This window comes from Gracilinanus agilis, chromosome 4 (assembly GCF_016433145.1).
Source record: "Gracilinanus agilis isolate LMUSP501 chromosome 4, AgileGrace, whole genome shotgun sequence".
NCBI classification, from domain to species: Eukaryota; Metazoa; Chordata; class Mammalia; order Didelphimorphia; family Didelphidae; genus Gracilinanus; species Gracilinanus agilis.
Window position 1 is genome coordinate 372,291,621 of NC_058133.1, and position 23,706 is coordinate 372,315,326.

Here is a 23,706-nt window from a genome sequence, read left to right on the forward strand (position 1 = left end):
GCCCAGTGGATAGAGTTTAAAGCTGCTTATTATGGGTGATCTTGGGCAATTCATGTAACCTGTCCATGTCTCAGTTCTCCATCTGGAAAATGAGGGTGTTGGAATGAGATGCCTTTGAATCTAATCCTATAAGATTCTGAGTACTTTGATTTCCATTAGGTTCCAAAGGAAATATTTAGAGAAAAAATGAATGCTAAAAAATATCCAAAGTGGTACAATATTATATTGCTAAGTTGAGATGAACAGATTTGAATGATAATAATAAAATGAATTAACTGAGTCAAGCAAGGTTTCATTTAGACATCTAAAATACTTAATCCATATTTGCTTCTTTGTATTAATTTCACTGAAAATCAAATACTATGACAATACATGCACGTTTCAAAAAATCCATGTAAGACAAAGATTTGTAAATAAAAACATGATGTATTTTATTAAAAATCCTCAACAAAACGAAATTGTGCTTCAACAAAAGATTTGGCTAGGGGGCAGCTATGTGGCTCAGTGGATAGAGGTTCAGAACCAACTGGAGATAGGAGGTCCTAGATCAAATTTAGTTTCAGACACTTCCTAGCTGTGTGACCATGGACAAGTCATTTAACCTAAATTCCCTAGCCATTTATACTGCTCTTCTGCCTTGGAAGTAATACTCAGAATTGATTCTAAAATGGAAGATAAGAGTTTTTTAACAAAAGGATTTGGATTGCCTGTCTCAAAATTAATCAAGTTAATACAGAAATGTGACCTGTTTAAAGCTTTATAAGATGATTCTCTGTTAACTAAAGAATTTTTCCTTTGTCCATCAAGAGAACATGTAAGGAGCCACTGCCTACTCTGAGGCTAATCTTATTTTATTTTTATTTATTTGTTTGTTTTGGAGGCCTTTACCTTCCGCCTTGGAGTTAATACTATGTATGGGCTCCAAGGCAGAAGAGTGGTAAGGACTTGCCCAGGGTCACACAGCTGAGAAGTGTCTGGGGCCACTTCCTTTCCCGGAGCGCTGGAGCCAATCAAAGGCTCTCTGACTCGGCCCCATAACCCCATGCTCCTAGGCCTCTTGCCCTGGGCCTCTGTTTGGAGCATTGTAGCCCAGCTAACGGGCTGGCTGGGACGAGCAGAAAGTTCACGAGGAAAGGGCTGCCTTCACACAATGTGTACTTTGTAGTAAAACCAAAGACTGTACGGAGCACCAGTACGGCGATGCTCGATCCCTTTTCTGTTCATGCAGGTCAGAGTAAGGTTACCTGGAGCATCTAGGAACTGAACCTCCTACCTTGGCTTCATAACCAGGGATGCCTGCTATACTGGGGGGAATGACAAGAGTCTCTCCCATATCTATCACGAGCTGGCTATCCTTGAATGTATTACTTAAATCTGTCTTTTAGTTTCTTAAAGCATGAAATTAAAAAAAAAAATTATTAGCTGCCCTTGAGGCAGCTAGATGACACCGTGGAAAGGGTACGAGGCCTGGAGTCAGGGAAGATTCATCCTACATAGTTCAAATCTGGCCTCAGACACTTACTAGCTATGTGACTGTGTGGCCCTGGGCAAGTCACTTAACCCTGTTTGCCTTAGTTTTCTCATCTGTAAAATGAACTGGAAAAGGAAATGGCAAACCATACCAGTATCTTTGCTAAAAAAAAACAAACAACCCAAATGGGACCAAAAAGAGTTAAAAAGGACTGAACAACAATGACAATGACGACAACTGCCTATGAGGATAAAATTAAAGTAAATGGAAGTCTTTTGAAAATATAACGGTGCTACTCAAAAGTAATATGAGTAAAGTGAATAACTGAGGCCTACCTTCTCTTGTAATTCTTGCAACATTAGAAGCTAATAATAGGCAGAAACATATGAGACATAGTGTAAACACATCTGTTTGGCCAGATCAACTATTTAATATACGATAAAGCCACTCTTTCTGGTCAAACTAGACACAACTATTAGTAGCTGCTTAGATCACTGCTAACAATTTTTACTAATTTATTACACCAATAGTAAATTTTAAAATCCTAACCTATGTTTGCTATAAGGAACCATTTTAGACCACATTCAGTTGAGGAAATATTACTATCACTAAGTATCAAAGCGCATGCTACTCACCAAATAAACTACTTGAATGTCCTTTTTTTGATAAAGGTTTCAGTTCATTTAATCCCCAGGCATAATGTTTATAATTATCCCAGGCATGTTTCATCATCTAAAGGAGAAGAGAAATAAAAACAGGGTTATGTTTCATATTCAAAAGTTTTTTAAGTGCAATTTGTCATTTATTGTATTTCAAAGAGTGATATTTAAATTTTTTAATTAATAAAATTTTAATTTAATTTAAATAATTTAATAATTTAATAAAAATTCACTTCATAAACATTTAATGAACTACTTCATGTTTGCCAAAAAAAATCTTAGCACTTAAATAAAAACTATAATTTAAAAAATCTTTTTAGTTTAAATTCCTCTGATCTTTTCACTATCTTTACCCTCCTTCCCTGCAGTCTCAGAAAAGAGTTGACTCTCCATTTTACCAAAGCTAAACTCTCTACTATTTTCTCCTATGACCAAGTCAACCATATTATCTCTCCTTCCTATTTCTCATGCATATAAAAATCTTCCATTCTATACTTAGTCCTTTCTGTAAATCTTAAAACATGCTTATATGTTTCCAGTCCTTAACTATGTCACCTGGGTCAGGGGAGAGCAAAACTTTTCTTGACGTTATGACTCTCTCAAGTCATCATTCTTTCACTGAAAAATTTCTATTTTGAAAAATGATATTCTGAAAAATATTACTTAAAATTCATAGTCTTCACTTTCTCATCACTCACTCAGTCCATATTAATTTAACTTCTAAATCTGCTGCTCTACTGAAACTCTCCAAGATAATATTAAGCTCTCTATCATCAAATAAAATCTTTTTTTTTAATGCCTTCATCTCAATGACTCTTCCGTCTGTCTGTCTAGGTCTCTTCAAATTTCTCTCTGACCACTCTATTCTTCCTCCTCTCTTAGACTTGTGAATATGTATTCCCCAAGATTCTTATATTTCAGAGCACTAGCTATTAGAACCTATATTTGCACCTTAGGGTCTCACTAGCACCTGAAACTCAACTCATTATCTTTCCCCCTACATCTATACCTTTCCCTGCCTTCTTAATTTTGATTCATTATTCCAACCCTATTCCTGGCCTCCTAACATTATGATCATCTTTGAGTCCCTTTTCCTTCCTCTAAAAAAAATTAAATCAGTTGCCAGGTTCTGTCGTTTCTACTGCCATGTCTTTCCCATTCTTCTTCTCCTCTGCTAAAATCACCACAGCTCTTCGTTTCTTCCTACTTGACTACTAAAATGTTCCCGTAAAAAGTTCTTCCCTGAAGTCTTTGTTTTCTCCAATCCATCTTTCAGAGTGCTATCCCAGTATTCTTTTTAATGGACCACTACAAACATATTAGTTCTTTAAAACTATAACAACCAACCTCCCATGGCTCTCAATTATCTTCTAAATGAAGTATTAACTCCTAAATAATATTCAATATTCTACATAAATGAGTTCCAAACTACTTGTTCAAGCTCTTACCTAAGTTGTTCAGCTGTGTCTACCTCCTTAGGTATTTTACACTAAAGCCAAACAGAACTTCTCTCTGCCTTCATTTCCATCGTGTTCTCTTAACCTCTTCATGAAATTCTCAAGAAAGAAAGCCTTGAAGACTGCGTTTACCTCTTTTACCCCTCATAACAGATCCAAGAACTACTAGTAGCTATGGCCAGACTCAAAATAATTGCAGCATAAGGCTTTTGTTTTGGCCTTCCCATAAATTTAAACATTCAAGTGAGAATATAGCTGGGGCCCAATCAGTACAAATTAGGGACCCTCTTAAGTGACTGCATTATATAAATTTGTCCTATTGGAAGTTGTAATTATATGTAAAAATCTGGTAATTGGTTCAAGTCCAATGGAAGCATGCAATAAAAAAATTAAAAATAAGTATAAAAGAATATTGAATTTGAAAGGAGAGTCCCTAGAACTACCTTAATCTCAAATATCAACCTATTATAGATCATTTTACCACTAGAATGAATCCATAACTCAACTCCATTTGAGAAATTATTAAGTTAGTATTATGCCTCTGAATATCCCCCAAAATGGATTTGAACAAGAAAAGTCCGAGCCTTTTTGCCACAGCTAAATTCAAAAACAATCCAACAGAAAAAGTAAAAAAACTTTTTTTTTGAAAAAGACAGATTCTCTTTCTAGTTAAGCTGAAGGAGAAAAACAGTAATTAGCTCTAAATTTCAGAATGCCTTCCTTCTTCCTGCTTGTCCTCTTGGCAATGAAAGGGCTCAGTTCTGAAGACCAGTTGTGCTTATATACTTTGACTCCTCTCTACTTGACTCCTCTCCTGCTTTTGTTTCAGGAAGTTGAGCAGAAAGTGATCTTTAAAATAGCGAGTAAAGTACAGGGTGGGGTGAGAGAATCAATTTTCCTTATATAATGTTAGAGTTGGAATTTGATGCATCTCCAACTCTTCAAATTTTATTTAAAGCTCTGAAAGTTGAAGTAAGGTAAAAATGTCAAGTTTAGAAAACCTGACAGTGCTTTCTATTACATTTTATCAGAAATCATTCAAATGTCATAAAAAATTAACTTTTCAAGAATATCAGGTAAAAACTTTAATACAAAATGTCCTTTTGGGGATCATATTATCAACATTCTTCTATTCCATCTTTTTGGGCTAGATATAAACACACGCAAAATCTAAGGAGTTTATTTACAGCTTCTTCAAACTCTCACTTGTCAATTATGTCTATTTCCAATATGATGTGAGCATAAAACAGAACCTGGATAACACCATTATTCTAATCTAAAACGTCAACCTATTATATAGATAATTTCACCACTAGAATGCAGTATCTCGAACTTAAAGGATTATCAGACTTGCATTATGATGCTAAATATTACCAGTAAATGGAATTGGACAACAGGAAAGCTGAACTTCATTTATTTTACTATCCGTGAATACCAACTGTCATATAAATCTGGCCCAGCTAAATTCAAAAGCAGCCCAACAACAACAAAAAAAAATGTCAAAAGAATTTCCCCACATTTTAACTAGTACAACCCCATGAGCATGAGAAGAGTTGAGACTGGTATATGTCCTAAACCCCCAAATTTATAACCTACATCTTCTTATACACCAACCTTCTCAATTTTCAAATGATCCCGCTTTAGGCATCTAAAAAAGCCCTATCAAATACAAATCTCCAAGGACCCTGAAATGCTTCTCTCTGGATGTCTCATATAATTTCATAGTCCAAAGGAACTTTGTTGGTCATCTCTTAACTCCATTATTTTATAGGTAAGGAAATTGGTGCCCTCAGAGGTCAGTTCACTTGCCCTCAAATCACTCGGTCAGGTGAGTGGCGGAGTCAAAGCTGGCATCCATGGAAGGATGGAGCTCTGGGTCCGAGTGCCATGCTCTTTCTTTTCCCTATCACACACTATCTTCTTCTGTTAGGGTCTTGGTGGAACAGTGGAGAGACTGCCAGTTCTAGAGTCAAGAAAATCTGAGTTATAATTCGGTCTCAGACAATTACTAATTCTGTAGTGCTCTGGGCAAGTGAGTCATTTGGCTTCTACCTGCCTTGATTTCCTCATATGTAACATATAATAGCATTTCTATCCCAAGGTTGTTGTGAGGATCAAATGAGAGAATGTTTGTAAAGCACTTAAGACAGTGACTGACACTGGAACAATGTAAACTCTATGGGGGCAGGTATTGTTTCATTTTTCTCTATCTCTAAAGTTTAGTACAAGATTTAGCAGTCTGATACATATAGTAGTGGGTAATTTATAAATGCTTGTTGAGCTAGTCAGACTGATACTAAAATCCTTTTTCCTCTTGTCTTTTATGCCCTATTTGCCTTGCCAATCCTCAAAATTAGGCAAACTCTTTAACTGACTCGATCATTTTCTGATTTACAATGGCAATTCTTTAAAAAAAATTTAGCTTTATCAAGAGGAATTTTTTTTTTAGAATAGAACATCAAAGCTTATCACTTTACCCTGAGAACATAAATTAGATTTCCAAAGGGAAATAATTGTTCATGACTGGAGAATCAAAAGAAATGCATCATTCTCTTAAGAAGTAATAAGATGAGGAAGAGATTCTGGGCTTTTAAAAAGATATATGTATTAAAAAAAACATCTTTATTCTTTGTAATCTGATAAAGCTTATTTTAGTTACTGTTTCATTTAAGGTAGAAAACAAAAATGAGAGAATGTTGGTACTCCCTTTGACCACAGAAACCAAGATAGGCACTGCCATATGTCTTTATAGCTCATTAGGAAAATGAAGTCATTAATAACGAGTCACTTTTATATTTTGAAAGAGTTGGACCAAATCTCATATGGATTTGTGTTTCTCATGCATCTGGATATCCCTTTCAACAATGTTACTGGCAACCCATTCGTGCCTATGTATCATATTTAATTCCATGTCCAGGTCCTGCCATAGGTGGCCCACCTAATATCCCAGAAGCTTTGCTCAGTTTCTCATAGAGCCTGGATTTTACTAAGGAATTATCTGAGCTGTCCACATTTTACTTCTTGCCCTCATTACGTGACCTAGCATGCATGTCCCTGATGGCATCTCTTACTCTTGTTCTAGATCAAAGTTCCTCACTGGTCATTTATTATAGACTGCTTGCACCAACCAGGTGACTCTTCACTGTCTTCTGGGTTATAACTACTTTTAATTCTTCAGAGATTTCCTTCAACTGAACTATCACTGTATTACTTAGACATATTACTTTTAATAATGCAAATATTTTTCAGAGAATCGTACTTATTTTAAAGGGTAATTTACTTCAAAATGTTTAAGTACTTAGGAAAATTTTTAAACATACCAGGAGTTGAAATTTTTAGAAGTGAAAATGGAGTCTTCTAATTAAATTTTAAAAAGCAACTGATTAAAGAAAATGTTTTGGAGGAGAGAAGAGATACAATTACTTAATTTAAAGCGCAAGTAATTTCTGAATATTTGATTATTATATACAAGTTAGATGTGATTTTAAAATGAGCTTCCATTTATTAAATAAACAGGTTATATGAGAAAACTTAAAGTTTATTTTACTTATGGCACATTATCACCTTACTGAGAAAAGATTTGAAATCCCCAAGTGGCTTATATAACAAGGTGTTATAGAATATTATGGAATTTGTCTAAATTCTTGATAACTTGAAATGGAATGTCTATAAACTCTATTGCCAGAATTAGTTTCACTCTGACACTATTAAAATGAAGAGTTAGCACATACTCCATATTTTAGCCTATTTTTTATCAGCTATGTTAATAAAAGATTACCTTATTTTTAAAAAACTCACTATTTCATAGGAGCTAAAACTCTGCTTACAGAAGATCTGTCCTATACTACTTTTAAGTTAAATTACTAATGAGGTTTTTATACCCATTGTGTTTGGAACAGTATTTTGGACACACATCGTCTCTCTTCTGGCTGTCACTCCCCCCATCCCACTTCAGCATTTTGAGAAGCTACTATAAATACAACGGCAATTTCTAGAATATGTTCTGCCACAGGGCAAAATCGGAGGCCCTGCAATAGACCCCTACAAAGCTTTATTATAGAAGTGTCACAAGTTTCTCTTTATAGCACAGAGGCACTTAAAACCTGACCTCTCTCTACATTCTTTAAGCATTTATTGTTTATCCCATTTATCCTTGTACCTATGGTCTTGGGATACCTCTTCTACTATGGTCTGAGATTTCTGGGAACATAATGTTAGAACCAGAAGGGGCCTAATCAAAGTCTTTTCTAATTTATAAGCAAAAAATTGAAATTTCTAGAGATTAGGTGATTAGCTCAAGGTCACACTTTGGTACCCACATCCTCTGACTCTAATTATAGTACCAGTTCTACTGTACCATGACCTTGTGTGTGTGTAGTTTTTTAAAAAATTGTTTTATTCCCCAAATGATGTACCACAAGGTTCTTGAAGGAGAGGGTTGTGTCTTAAACTTTTTTTTTTTCCATTTCACACAGTCCTTCATATGAAACAGATTTTAAAGTGGGGAATGCATTATGTGACCTTATGGAAGCAGGAGAAAGCTTTTGAAGTTTGTGAAACAGTTGAGTTTGGTTGGGAGGTAAAATATATGAGATCTAGTGATGTGAAAAAGGTCTGGAAAGTGCTTTTTACAATATATTTAATGAGGGAGAGTGCTAAAAACTAGAGGAATTCTTGTCAGCTCTATATGAACAAAGCCTTGAAGTCAGCTAAGGATTCTTAAGGGCAGAGCGGGGTAGGGGGCACATTTCAAAAATGGGGCAAAGCCTTGAGAAAAGGCAGGAAGAAAGGAGATGAAAATGCTAATAAATTCAGGGAAAGCAAGTAAGACAAACTGGCTAGAACAGACAGTGCAAGAAGGAGAACAATATTAAATAAATATAGAAGTCTGCAGGACTCAATAATTTGAAAGGTCTGAAATGCCAAACTGATGATATTTTATCCCAGAAGTAATAGTGACTTATTGAAGATTCTTGAGCATGTGAGTGACATAGACATGTAATTTAGCACCACTATTTTAGCAGCTACATGGAGGCTGGATTCTGGACAAGGCAGAAAAGTAGAAATGGAATCCAATTAGAAGGCTATTGTCATAAGATATCTAAAAGGTAATGGAGAACTGAAATAGGATACGGACATAGTAAGTGAAAAAAAAATGTTTAGAATGGGAGAAAAATTTTAAGTGTAAAACTGATAAGGCCTCAAAAAGCACTTGGTTTATATTTTTATTATGTCTATGTCATATCTTATTTGAATGTGATTCTATGAGAGCTGGGACTTCATCTTAGATAATCTTGCATGTCACCCTTCTCTCACTCCCTCACTTGATAAAATGAGATTAAATTTTGATGTAATAGGACACCATAGTAGGTTCCAGAGTACAAAAATAGGATTAATGTCACTTAAATATTGGAACTTAAGCAAGAACTAAAATGCTGATCCCTATTGGTATACTTGGAAATTTGCTTTATTCAAAAGAAAAAGAAATGAAAAGTTCATTTCATTAAAAGGGAATTAATACTACCACATTTGTAGTCTCTCTCTTCAGATCAGTTTTTAATCTTCTCTTTCTTAAAAAATCCATTTTAAGATTTGTCATAAAATGACATGAAGTTAAATTATCTGTTTTCTAAACTTTTAAATTTTCTTGAATTGTTTTTATGAGTACTGACATGACTTGCTTTTAATTTTTAAAAATGTGATTTGAAAAGAATTTGTTTTCAGGTTTGCCAAATGCAAACAAAAAACAATACTAATTTTTACTTGTACTTTTATTGTTTCTAGTTATTAGATTTTACAAAGAAATAATATGAAATGAAAAAAAGTGATAGAAGAGAGGGGAGTGGCTTAAATTAAAAAAAAACAAGAATAAGCTAGGAATATTTATTTTTTAACATAGTTTCTTTAAAAAAACACAAAATAAAATCACACCTGTAGTGCTCTTGCTTTTGCTCTGAGGGTTTTCCCCCTCAGAAAAATTATTTCCTTTCAAATTAAAATTGAAAATCAGTGTTTTAAACTAAATTATTAACTGTAATTTTAAAGTTTTATTATGTAAGGTACAGTAATAAAAATAAGTTGGTTTATGAAATACATACCCTCTGAGGATTAAGTAAAAATTTAAAAATAGGTGCTACTATTGATGCTGCCTATTATTAACTGCTGATAATAAACATCATTGTCCTTTATTATGTTGTCTGAGAAGTTATGCATTCAAATGTTTTATACCATTTTATTTTTTATACCATTAAAAAATGATCTTAACTGAAAATATCTTTAGTCTTCACTAGTTGAATATATTTGAATAGACTTTATGATGGAGAAGGTGGCTGAATGGTTTTCAAAATGTAACCTGGTTTTTCCCTCCCAGTTCAGCACAAGAACCAGAAATTAATAGCTATTTAAGTTGAAGAAACACTGGGTTTAGAGAGATCTGAATTTAAACACTGGCTCCATTAATGGCTTACTGTGTTGTAAGACCTTGGGTAAATCATTTAAGCTCTTTAGGCCTCAGTTTCTTCACCTATAAAATAAGTGGAATGGACTAAATAATCTCTAATTTTCCTTCCAGTTATACAATCTTTGCTTTCGTTTTTCAAACATTATACTCACAATGAAGTGTCATATGTTATAAATGGGAGTTTTCTTGTGATGATCCAGTAATTGAGAGGAATAATTGTGTAAATAAGTTATTTTAAGTCATCCTGAAAACTCATATTTTTATATATAAAAACTGTATATTTCTATTTCCAACAATGTGAGTTACTTTATTTGGGGTTACCAGAGAAAAATCCAAAAAAATTTCAATAAACAGTTAATGTCTAATGGCTCATATTTTAGAAATATAGCAAATAAAAATTCCTAGAAAATGTTCCCTCTTGAAAATGGTATTGATAAGGTCAGAATGGAAAGTAATTAAGGCAGAAAAGTGAAAATTAATCTTGACTATAATTATCTTTTTAACACCTTAAGGTTGAGGGGAAGGTGGAGGGAGGGGAGACATATGGATGTGGATATCCATGTGGATATGTAAAAAAGATCTGTGTTATATATAATGCTTATTTTAAGACTTCAAATTTCCTTTTCTTTCTCCCTTGCCTACCTATTTATGAAGATATATTAATGTTCTCCAGGCAGATATTCTATAAGGATGCCTTCTAATCTTTATTCGACTTCATAGTATTTGGTCTTTCATTGCCAATAGAATACCCTAATAACTTGGCTTTGTTGGCTATTGTAAAAGACATATTGCTCAATATAACATTTTAAATTTCTTTAGTACTCTTGCTCAGTACTCTAAATTGATCCTAAATTGGCAACATCAGACTTCTTACTAAACCACCTTAAAAAAAAGTATGCATGTATTGATTTTTTTCATGGTTCTCTCTACTAAAATTTCATTAGGCCTCTACCATTTTATAATCCCTGGCAAACTCAATTATTTTAGACTACATTGAGACAATCTTTTTTTAGAGGTAAAAAGTAATACTTAGCTTTCACAAATTATTCTTCAATTATTTCAAAAGATACATGGTTTCTACGTATACTTCCCAGCGATGAAGATTCCAACTCCCTGAAGGAGTTTTCAGAGGAACAAGTTCTAACTCTGTCTCTTACTGACTGTGTGATCTTGGAAAGTCACTTACCTCTCTGGGTCTCAGTTTCCTCATATTTAAAATGTGGGTGTTGGGCTCCAAGGACTCTGGGTTCCCATTCAGCTCAAATCTAAGATACCATGATTCTTTGTCAGGGGTATGTGTGAATTTCTATGCCTTAAAAAAATTGTCCATTAGTGGCTAGCCCTCAGTTGATCAGTATCACTGCTAGTCCTCAGAGGAAAATCATAATATTATGCCATAACACACATCCATCAAAAACTTTTCATTTGTGGGAAGAGCAGCTAGAGATTGTATTTACTGGCATGGCCTTTTGGAACCTGGGATTAGCACCATGCTCTGATAAATCATTAGGGTATGACTTCAGTGGAAGTCAGCTATACTCATCTTTATAAGCCACAATTTTATGAATTTAAAATTTTTTAGAAAAATTTTATGAATATCTCTATTTATATATTTATTGTATTATAAACCTATTATCTATTTACCTATTTTAATATTTTATAATATATAATATAAAAGTTTTAAAAAATAAAAATATTTTTATTTAGGAATATTTTATTAACCATAATCCTGCTATGTTGTTGTTTTTGTTAAGTTGGTTCAGTTGCGTCTAATGCTTCATGACTCCATTTAAGGTTTTCTTGGCAAATATCTCTCCACTGTACCCCTTAGATGCCCAAGTCCCTCTACACTGAAATCAGTGTAGATTTCCAAAGGAGAAATAAGTTAACTGTTGTCTTTCTATCCATTTGAGGTTAACTAATTCACAAAATTAAACAAAATACTAAGTTTAGTCAATATAGATAGAGCCTGGAACAATTAGGTAATATAGCAGACAGAATGCCTGGCTTGAGATCAGGAAGACCTGAGTTCAAATTTGACTTTAGACATTTATTGGCTGTGATCCTAGGCAAGTTATTTTATCTCTGACTCCTCAACTGAACATAGAGCTAATATAATAGCACCTACCTCCCCAAGATTGTTGTGAGGATCATATGAAATAATAATTGCAAAGTGCTTAGCATACATAAGCATTAAATTAATGTCAGCTATCATTATTATAATAATTTTATTTGTGGTACATTTCTATATTGTGTCTGTTTCACTAGTTAGCTCCACTTTTCTGTGTACCTTTTTTAAGTAGACTGGACCAGATAATTACCTCTAAGGTCTCTTTTAACTCTAAATCTATGACCCCATGATCTAATTATGCCATGGGTGAAAAGACAGGTCATTCCATACATCTAAAAGTAAAAAGCATTAAACTTGACAGAAGGCAAAGTCCATTAAGACTTTTTTCTAATCATGGCAAAACTTCTCTCATCCCTTACGCTGATCAGCTGTTAAATCCTGTAGTGTTGACTTCTGCGCTGGCTGCTGATCTGTCCCCTTCTCATATATTCTATCACACCATCTAGACTTTCATTACCATTTTCCTATTTGAATTATTCTTTTCCCACTCCGAAAAAATGTACTGTTTTGATTATGTCCATTTTTGTTTCACAGGTTCTCCCATTCCCTACAGAACAAAGAACAAATTCCTTAATTGGCCTTCCAAGTCCTCTCCAACCTAGGATATAATCTTCACGGACTCTCGGTGGGACTGTTCCCTACTTCTCACACCTATATCATCCCGCCCCCTCTTCCCATTCTCCATCCCTGACCGCTGAAAGCCTTCCTGTGCTTTACGGTGTCTGATAAGCCCCCACGATCGCTTCTTCCTTCCATCCTTCACTGATCACACCTCAGTCTTTCTAAATCCCAAAGCACTCGGCTTCTACCTCACGTTGTTATGTTGGAGTCACATCTTCCTGGGCTGTGACACGGCAGCGAGGGCACTGCTCTCAGACAATCCTGGCCCGGCACTCCGCACACAATACTCATGGATTAGATGCCCACTGACGTTTGTGAAAGGTGGATAAGTATTAACATCCTGCTTTACACGCGGGGAAAAAACAGCAAAGGCTAAATGCCCTCTCTGGGGTCACACAGTATATGGTGCTTGACTCAGGTCTTTGGACTCTTCATTCCAATGCTATTTCCATCGAGTCTATGACTCCTAGCAGAGTTGAAGCAACTGAATTTCCTCCCACTCATTTATTAATATCCACAGCCGTTAGGCAGCATCCCCAAATCTCTCAGACAAGAATACTGTTGGGCATAAAAAAATCTCATTGGTTTCCTTTATGAGACAATAGGACTCCTTTTCTTTATGTTGAAGACATTCATTTGCCCTGGTTCCCAATACTATTATTTTAGGTTTAGGTTGTAACAATTTATAACATTACAATTCCCTCAAGCGGATCCCCCTGCCTTTGGTGCCTTAAATGTAAGTCCTACTTTTGTTTTCTTAAGTGGCTATTACATAAACCTTAGAATGTGCATGGAATGTGCATGGAAGTTACTTCTTCTTCTTCTTCCCGTCTGGTCATCTCATGGTTCATGAATACTCTCACCAGATGGAAAGCGGATGAAGAGTAAATTAGTCCATTTTGAGACATAGTTAATTCAGGGAAGCAATGATATAGAGAATCCTGAAGAGCAACCAACACCATTATTGTTTGTTTCAATTTTATGCTATAGATGGTGTTGGATAAGAGGAGGATTTTGACTCTCCTCATTCTGTTTTTAACAAGAAGATAGTGCTAAAAAATGAATTTGCTTTCTTTGATCACATCTGAATGGTAAGGGTGATCTAGAAGCATGTTAAAGTGGCTATGTGAAGCCAGCCTTGAGTACAAATTTTATATAAGGAGATTGAAATTTGAAGCAAAATTGAAAACCTGTAATCCTCTCTGGATTTCATTTATCCATTTCCCCAATTACCTTTTAAGTGTTTGAATGCAAAAGCAGTTAAAAGGCTTACTTTCTGAAGCTTAAAATTCTCTCTCTAGATATAGAAGGAGGGGGCAGGTAACTTAGAAATAAATTAAGACCCTCTGAACTGAAATGTGATTCTGAATTACTGCCTTCTGAATACCAATTTATTTGTTACCATCTCTCCATTCTGACCAAAAACCTCTTGAGGAAATCTATGGCAAATCATCAGAAGAGAACAGAGCAAACAAACAACCTCAAAAGTGTTAGCTTAATGTTTAGTTGATTGAGAATTAAAGACACAAGTGCCTAGACAGATTTTGGTAGACCCAGTAAGTAGAAACATCTCTACTTAGCAACTTTTCACATGGGAAATTTTCTTTTCAGTTTTAATGTATCACTATCCATGTGCTCCCCATCCCCATTTTCCTCTTAAGCTTCAATTAGTCACTTAAAAACCAATTTTAAAAAAAGAATGTTTGAATGTCCTTTCTCTACCAGCTGAATATGCTCTATGAATTCAGGTAATTCCATTCAAACATAGAGAAGGACCTAGCTTTGTATATAGTCAGGGAAGAGATTCAATTCTTCAAGTACTGACGTATGAGTGAATTTTTAAAAATATATGTTTGGGATATGGTGGAAGCTAATTTTCCACCACTGACACCCATGCCTACACGGGACAGAGCCAAAAGTAATCAGTAAAAATAGTAATTTAGCAAAAACTAAAATTTCTTTATATTGATGAACCATGTTTGTCTTCCACTAGTAGGAAAGTGCTAGACATGGCAGGACAAATTTTTGTCAGTTATCATCTTGCTGAACTGGTTTTCTTTGTATAAAAGAGAGTTTAATAGGAGAAGAATATATCAGGTAATAACTATAAAAGAAAAAGGCATATAACTTTTTTAATTTAAATTTTAAATTTCCCTTAACTGAAAAATTTCATTTTTTCTTATCTATATATTTGGGGCCCTGCTCCACTTTTAGAAATAATAGTAAGTTCCAGCAATGTTTCCATGGACTGGAAGGGAGGTAAGAGTCTTTATCTTCCTGATGGCAGTTACAGTAGCTCTCATTTTTAAATTTCTTTTAGAAAAAAAGTATTCCTGTCCTTCTAACCATCATTTGTTTTAGTCAGATTAGTCTCTACCATCACTTTAAATGTCTTTAAATTAATCTTTCCCTGCAAAGATCTTTGCTCTTAGTCTTCTATTTGCATAGAATTATATTCTTTTTGCCTACCCCAAATCTTCCTTTCTTTCCATAGCCTGATCAATTCCCATCTTCTCTATGAACTTTTTCCTATTATTTCAGGCTACAATATTCTCTTTCACTTCCAAACACCTGAAACACATGTAGTTTAAACCACACTATCTAGGACTTAATTATATGCCAGCATGTAATGTTCTCTAATTATAGGTCTTATCTCTCCAACCAGACCAAAAGTTCTTGGAAACGGTACAATGTCTTATAATTTTCTCGTATCTGCTAACAGTAATCGACATCTATTAGGTGCAAATAAATACTTAATTGATTAAGGAAGGCTTCTTAGGGAGTTTAGGTTCCTTATTTCTCTTGTCAATCACAGAATTGAATTTCCATCAAGATTGGCCCAAACCCTTCCATTTTTCTGGGTTGTGTCTTATGAAGTTTTCCCCCCTCATTTCATTACAAGCCGTTTATATACATATTTCAATACTTGAAAGAAATCATTCCATTGATGTTCATTCCTATCCTCTAATGAAATTAAAACATTTCATGCAGTGTTGACCTCTACAACTTAGGAAGTTTTAGTGGCCAAAAAATTCATCGTGTGAGCCTTTCCACATTTAACTTTGGATAATTATACAGTGCCCTGCCCATACCAGCTTATTAGTAGCTACTAGATGTTTTTCTCTATTGGTGCTTCTTGTCTCATGGATGAATTCCATGTCAAGAAGACATTAGATTAGGACTTTGGCAGAAGATCTGGTAAAGACTTGAATTTACTTGGTGTACCACTACAGCAAATTTCATAAGATTAGTAACTATGGGCAAAAAAGGTCTTGTTTTAGTATGATGTGTAACAAGCAATTAAATAACTGAATTGAAGACTTTCCTTCCAGGTAATGGCTATTCTATGGGTCCTACTATTTAACCAGAGATACAATTCTAGAAAACATCTGGAAAATCAAAGTCCTGAATCACTGCCATATTTATGATTTTTATGGAACTTATCCAGTTCCACTTTTTGTTCAGGTGGTCTGCAGTATACTTTGAGAACAACGTAGCTCAGCCTTTATTCTTCGTCTTTACTCTTCAGTCCCTAGATTTTTCTCATACGAATTCGTATTCTCAGTACAAAATGCTATTATGCAGTCTCCCTAATACTTTTAAAGTATAACATTTATTGTCTTTTCTTTTTAAAATTTTATTATGATCATTAATAAGGTATAACCTTCTAGCACAGGGAACTTAACCTGGGATCCATGAACTTAATATGCATGTGTATGTGTGTATAACTATTTCAAAGTATTCATTTCCTTTGTAATTCTATGTATTTATACATTTAAAAATATTCTCTAAAGGGATCCACAGACATTATCAAATGGCCAAAGAGATCCATGGCACAAAATGTTGAGAATTCCTATTCTAGAGCCATATTCCATTCAGGTTTCATTTATTCCAACAAATGTCAGATGAACTCAGATTTGCCACTGTACATTTGAATCTCCAAGTCATTTTTCTTATTCACCCACAATGTGTGCATTTGTACAAAGACTTCTAAAGCTACAGGTTTGAACAGACTGGATCTTTCTTAAGAGTTGGTTAAAGGTGAACTTTGTGTCTTTTCTGTGGTATCTACCTAGGCAGATTTACATATTTTATTTTCTTCCTTCCCTTTCCTTTTCAGTTTAAAGCCCTCTTTGATAGATTTATAAGATTCCTAGAAGATCTTCTTCTTCCCATTAAATATACTCTATTGCTGGCTAAAAGCAGTCATTCCTACATTTTATGGTCAGGTTTTTTCTTTGCTTATTTTCCAGTCTAACTCTAGACTCTGGACTTTATGTTAGTGTCACTATTGGCCTCCTGGATTGTTTTTCAGTTTCTTCTCACTTTGATTTGGTCTTCTGTCCTGGTTTGTTCTACTATAGAGTTATGTGTGAACCTAAAAACTAGAACTTAATTCCCACTATCTACTTGGGCTCAAAGCAACCCAGTTATATTTCTGGAACTTGTTCCTTACATAGCCAGGGGCTCTGCTCTCTTAATGATCTCTCATCTCTACCTTGGCAACAAAGCTGCCAGATGGCACTTCTTCCTGTTCCTGATGCTACTATAGGGGTCTCTTGGTATCTTTTTCTGCTCAAGTGTTTCTTGTACCAATGTTCAATCTCCTTATCTTCTCTAGGTCCTAGAATGCTTCCTGCTTTGGCCCACACTTGCTAGGTGCTCCCCTTTGCTGGTGTGCTGTCCTAGAGTCTACATAGCTTTCTAAGCTTCCCTGAGCTAGAAAAATGACTCAATGTGACTTTTTCTTTTGGCTTTCTTGTTCAGAATTTAGCATGATATACTTTCAATGCTGTTGTGAAGGAGGCTATAGAGAAGCTAAGGCAAAAATGCTGTTTCTCATTCTGCCATCCTGACTCTGCTCCATCATTCCTATATTCCAAGTTGCAGTCCAAAAATCCAAATCCCGTTTTCAGACACTATCTTCTTAACTAATTATTCACTTCTAAAGCCTTTGCCCTTAATAGATAGCAGTGAAGAAAATACCTAGGTTTCCTACACTTTCCTGTCCAGGAATTTGTGGTTTTTAGCAATGTTTTCTAGATTCTTTCTGGTAATATTTTTTGTGAATTACTAGAAGTGGGTAGGTAATCTACAATTTTTCCTCAATGTTGTCAAGTAGTCAATTATTTTTCAGGATTTAAGTTTTAAAATTATTATAACAAAAAGAACACTGAATATGAAGATAGAAAACCTAAACTCTGCTACTGGCTCTGCTACTTACTAATTGTGTAACCTTGAGCAAATCATTTAATATCTCAGGGCTTTAATTTCATTATCTATAAAATCAGGGCAGCAGAAGCAGATGGCCTACATAAGGACCCTTCCAACTTGAAATATAACTCTACAACCTTGTCTTGAGCACCTGTGTAAATAATATCTGTTATGATGACTCTTCAGTGCCTTTAATCCTTGGCAGTATCATAGATGGGGTAGCTAGATGGCACAGGGGATAGAGTGCCTGGCCTGTAGTCAGGAAGACCAGAGGTCAAATATGGCTTCAGACACTAATTGTGTGACCCTGGGCAAGCCACTTTACCCTGTTGGCCTCAATTTCCTCATCTGTAAAATGAGCTGGAGAAAGAAGTAGCAAACCACTCCAGTATCTTTGCCAAGAAAATTCTAAATGGGGTCATGAAGATTAGGACACAACTAAAAATGCCAGAACAACAGTCACAGACAGAAAATAACTCTTAAATGTTTGAGGGAGAGTGGTAGAAGACTATTCCTTCTCTACCTAGTGCCCATTAGGAATGTTTCCCCAGTGAGTCCTAGAAAGGAAGAGCAAAGAATTTCTATCATGGACAAAGGGAAAGACTTGTTTATCCAGATATGTAATCCTTTTGTTTGCTTCAGCAGTATATATACAGATATGTAGCCCTTAAGGCATCATGACAACTTTCTGTTCAAATAATGGAGTTAGATCCCGCCACCTCCACGTTCTAAACTCATTACTTTTGCTGGCAAAATGCAGATAGTACAATGCAGGAAAAAGTTGATTCCTTCACCATATAGCCTTAATTTAAGAGATCAATCCATCTATTCTTTCTCCTAGGAAAAAATAGATTTTTTTTTCTTCCTTTATACTTTGGAATTTTCTTTACAACATTCTTAGAAATCTTTGATTGCTAAGTTTTAAAGTAAGAATCTTGAGCAAGACTCATTTAAAAAATATAGAGAACGACTTTACTGTCTGTTAGGCAAATTAATTTTTTATGTAGTTGACCAATGATGCGACTAAGTCCTTAGCATTATTGCTATTGACAGAAGAGATTCTCAATTCTAACAGCATGAGATCAGCGGAAATGAACTGGACTTTCTCCAAATGGTTGAAGGGTGCCAATTACATTTAGAACTAATCCCTGGTAATCACAGTGTTTGAGATAAAGTAGTTATTACTATTGTACCAGTTCCAGAGATGGTCACAAAACAAACTTGTGAAGCTTAACAAAACGACATTTTCAAAAATGCAACTATGTTGTAACGTGCCTTTCTTGGTTTCTAGCCCTGTCATTAGAAATGCATAGCAGATATGAATTCATATCTAAAGTTGTTCAGTGTATGAATTTAAATCAAGTTTCTGGTAGTTTCTGCACAAAAAAAAAACAAAAACCCAACAACAAAACAAAACCAACAACAACTGCCAGAGATGCTGGTGTTTAAAGTAGAAATAGAAAACTAAAACAATTCCTCACTAAAATTAACTTTTTCTTTCCCTTTGTATACATTTATTTAAAACTTCCATTTTTAAAAAATTAGTAAATGATGAGGAAGAGGAGAGAGATATTTTTCACTATGAAGTATACCACTATCATTTTAATAATATCAAGAATATCAACATATTTTATCCTTTTAAAAAACATGTATTTTCCTTTGAATTATGTCAGTGATCACCATATAACTATAATTAAATCTATCAAGCTAGAATTTTCATGTTTTGTTTTTGGCCTCCATAAGTCTTCAATCCATTCAAGAATTTGTGCTTCTCTGGGAAGTACCTCAACTACACTCTGCTACCCCCTTCATTTGTGACATACATTAAGACATTTGCAGAAAGCCACTGGAGTTCAAAGGAGTTATGAAGTCATAAAAATCTCACCTTCAAGACTGCTTATATTATTAAGTCTGAGCCATACATGGCTGCCACCCTGTTTTCTAGACTGTCTAAAACTAGTGTCTCTGGCATAGGAACTAAGTAAGATTGGTTTCATAGCTTTCCACTGTATGGAATAAGTCCTTAAATTTCTCCTTCCATCAAAAGTGACATTTAACCAGTTGTATTTTTTTCATAATTACTTCTTTTGAGGGTACATTTAATACTTATCTACACGTATGCACGCTTATGGAGATACAGCCGATTCAACAATTTAAAACAAGAGGATGGAGAGGTGCACAAGGCAAGGAAAATGTTGTAAGGGACGTAGTCAATGGCTACCAGCCTTGTTGTTTTTGAAGTAGAAAATTTTAGTAAACCTTTAAGCTTATGTCTGAGAATGCATCTCCAATCCCAAAGGAACTTCTAAAGTCTTTGAAACTAGATAGGGAAGCTTTTAAGATTCCAATATTGAGGAATAATCAGAAAGGTTGGTGTAGGGATTACTCTTTCAGGATACTGAAGCCATAATCAGGGAATCACAATCTTAAAAGACCTTTTTAGGGAAGTTCAAAACCTTTTGTTAAGATTTCGTTTCAACTTGCAGGCAGGACAAGAAATCAATGTCTGAAAATTGTGTCCCTCGTATTCTACTTAGCACAGGGCTTAATAAATGACTTTTCACTCATTCATTATTAATGGGGGGAATGGGGAGGGTGGGGTTGAAACCTTTATTTGTAACCTATGCACCTTGATGGAGACCAAAATTCCACAGAATCAAAAATATGTGCATTTATAAAAATATTAAAATAAAATTAGTGTTCCTCATTGTGGCCCTCAACCCTATATATCAGAACTGAGGTACTTGCCTTCTTTATCTACCTTTAGTTATTGTTCCATTTAGAATGACCCCAGGTATCCTTAAAGCTGTACCAGGATCTAAGACAGTGATGGGCAACCTTTTGAGCTTGGTGTGTCATAATTTGCCAAAAAAACAAGCATAACTCGGGTGGTGTGTCACTTCAAGAAAAAAAAAAAACACCATAATTTTGCAGTATTTATAGTTTAAATAACAAAAATGTATAAGTGTAATATATAACTATATTTAATAAATCAAAAACTAATTATTTAACTTACCCGCTCAGTGACAGTTGTTTTGGCCTCCTGCACAGAGTGTCTACACTACACTACAGCAAACCTACTTCTCTGTATGCAGCCACTTGTCATCGAAAATGGCTACGCGTGTCAGTGACACGCATGTCAGTGACACGCATGTCATACGTTTGCCATCAGGGGTCTAAGATGTGGTGATAATGGGCAAAGAGAAAAGCAGCTTAATGCAAAACAAAGAAGAAGTCCCTGCCAGTCTTTAAAAACAATCTTGGGGCACCATACTGGCTTCCATTTTTAAGTACTCAGTTATGAGATTTTAGCATTTATTAATTCAAAAATGTTTCATAATAAAATGCTCTCTGAATAAGAACATTATCCATATTTTTCTTATTGTGCTGGCTAAGGGGGAAACACTTGGTTATCTAAAGTTACCAAAGATTTGTTTCTTTAGCAACGCCATTACTACCCCTTTCAAAGTAAATATTTAAATTTTTTTTAAACAGATTTTTAAGAAACTAAATTCAGACCCCCTCTCAACGTAAAATCAGTAAAAAATTTCTAATGATTATGGTGGTTTAAAAAAGTATTTTTGAGCTTAAGGTTCCCCCACCCCCAATTACAGTCATCCCTCACTATATCGCAATTCACTTATCACAGCTTCACTATATCACAGTTTAAAAAAATCTATTATCTAATGCTGTATCACAGAGTTTTCACCATATTGTGGGATTTTTGCAGATGAATACCATATTGTACACAAGGAAATGCAGGACACCACTTCGCCAACCTGAGATTGTGCACAGCGTACTATTGGCTGATGGAACAAAAGGCGGCCAACCACAGTGCTGTGTTCTGTATAATGAGCACTGATTGGCTCAGTGTTTATAAGAGTTTGGGAAAAGTTAATAAGAGTATAGAAAAGGTTTAGAGAGTGGGAAGGGTTTATAAAGCCTTACAATATATATAAGTAATAAAATAAATATAATTCTGCTATTTTGAGGATTTTCACCTGGATGAGGGATCACTGTATACATTTTTATTGAGTTCTTACAAATGTTAAAGGAATTAATATGTACATTTTCCTGCCCCTCATCAACTCCCAGAATAAACAACTTGCCTTATGTGAGGTGGGAAAATTCTCCCAGAATCAAGCCAACATCTATATATCACAGAATCTTGGCAACTTCCCCCATTATGTATAGTCAGCTATCCTTAGATTTGGAGTGACACAATTTTTTTGTAGGAGTAATTTTCTCTTTTTAAAACTATTGATAAATTTTCTTTTGAACCAAAAAACAACTCCCTCAAATATTGAGACATAAACACTCTTCCCTAATTCCCCAAAGACCATGTACCCTTCCAAAATTGACTCAAAGTCTTTAATAGCATGACAGCCAATGATGGCATAAAGAAAAGCTTGATGAATGAAAGATGTCTCCTCTCAAGACAATAGAGCAGTGATGGCAAACCTATGACATGCCACACGTAGCCATTTTTGATGACACCATGCAGCCACATACAGAGAAGTAGAAGTTTCTGAAACATTTGCTGTAGTGCAGTATAGACACTCTGTGCACTATAGGCAACAATTCTACCTATATTAATTTACCTTTTTTGGTTTATTAAATAGTTATATATTACAATTATACAATTTGTCATTTAAACTATAAATCACAAAATTGTGATTTTTTTTCCTTGAAGTGACACACCACCTGAGTTATGCTGGCTTTTTTGGCAAATTTTGACACACCAAGCTTCCCAATCACTGCAATAGAGTATCAACAGCAATGGTTGATTGACATTCGTTTTGTCTCACTGTTAACATTTATATTGTTCTGTTAGCTCTTCTTTCTTCATTCTGCACTACTTCATAGAATCTTTCTAAGTTTTAATGAGTTCTTCATATCCATCATTCTTTATGGTCCAGTAATATTTTATTGCATTCACATTAACCATTTCTCAGCTACTGTATTTTGTTTCTTTTTATTACCATAAATGATACTGCAATGAATATATGTGTATATATTTATGTGTATAAATTTTTACATTATGTGTATAATTTTAAATAAAAAGTATCAAATATATTTTATTAATTATTATTAACTATTAAAACTCTGGGGATAAAATCTCAGTAATGGTATTTCTGGATCATATAGAGTAAACAATTTATTAACTTTTCTTGAATAATTCCAAATTATTTTCCAGAATGGCTAGACCAATTCACAGTTCTGCTAATCTCAAATTATCACAGCTGTCTTACCAAAGCACCTCCAACAATTAACTTTTCCATCCTAAGCAGGTAATTTTAAAATCTTCTCCTAAAACAATTTTCAGATTATCTATGTATCTCTATCAGGTTTTGATTTTACAACTAAAGTTCCAAAAAAGATAACATGATCCTAGATTTTGAGATAGAAGTATCATCAGAAATTTATCTAGTTATTACTCATTTTTATAAAGGAGGAAACTAATGCCCACAAAAATTCTTTTGCCCGGTATAAAAGGTAATTTTGAAGAGTTGGAATTCAATAATTTCAAATACAACGTTCCTTCCACTGTACCAGCCTGAGCAGGGTTCAAGTCTTTGGGAGACAATTCCATATACCATCGAAAGCAGTACAGTGAACATGGTACAGTTATAAAGTTGATCCTTTTCTTATAAATTCTGGTCAGAATACTCTCTAGACCATGAAATTACATG

General features: G+C 34.6%; 1 protein-coding gene across 2 annotated transcripts in view; it reads right to left on the reverse strand.

Annotated features, from left to right (window-relative positions):
• Positions 1-23,706, reverse strand: part of MAN1A1 (mannosidase alpha class 1A member 1) — a 157,724-nt gene that overhangs the window by 113,499 nt on the left and 20,519 nt on the right. For both annotated transcript variants that reach the window (XM_044676850.1, XM_044676849.1), the window contains one exon: positions 2,107-2,203. In XM_044676850.1, coding sequence (XP_044532785.1) covers positions 2,107-2,203 — 97 coding nt within the window. The remainder of the gene's footprint in view (positions 1-2,106; positions 2,204-23,706) is intronic.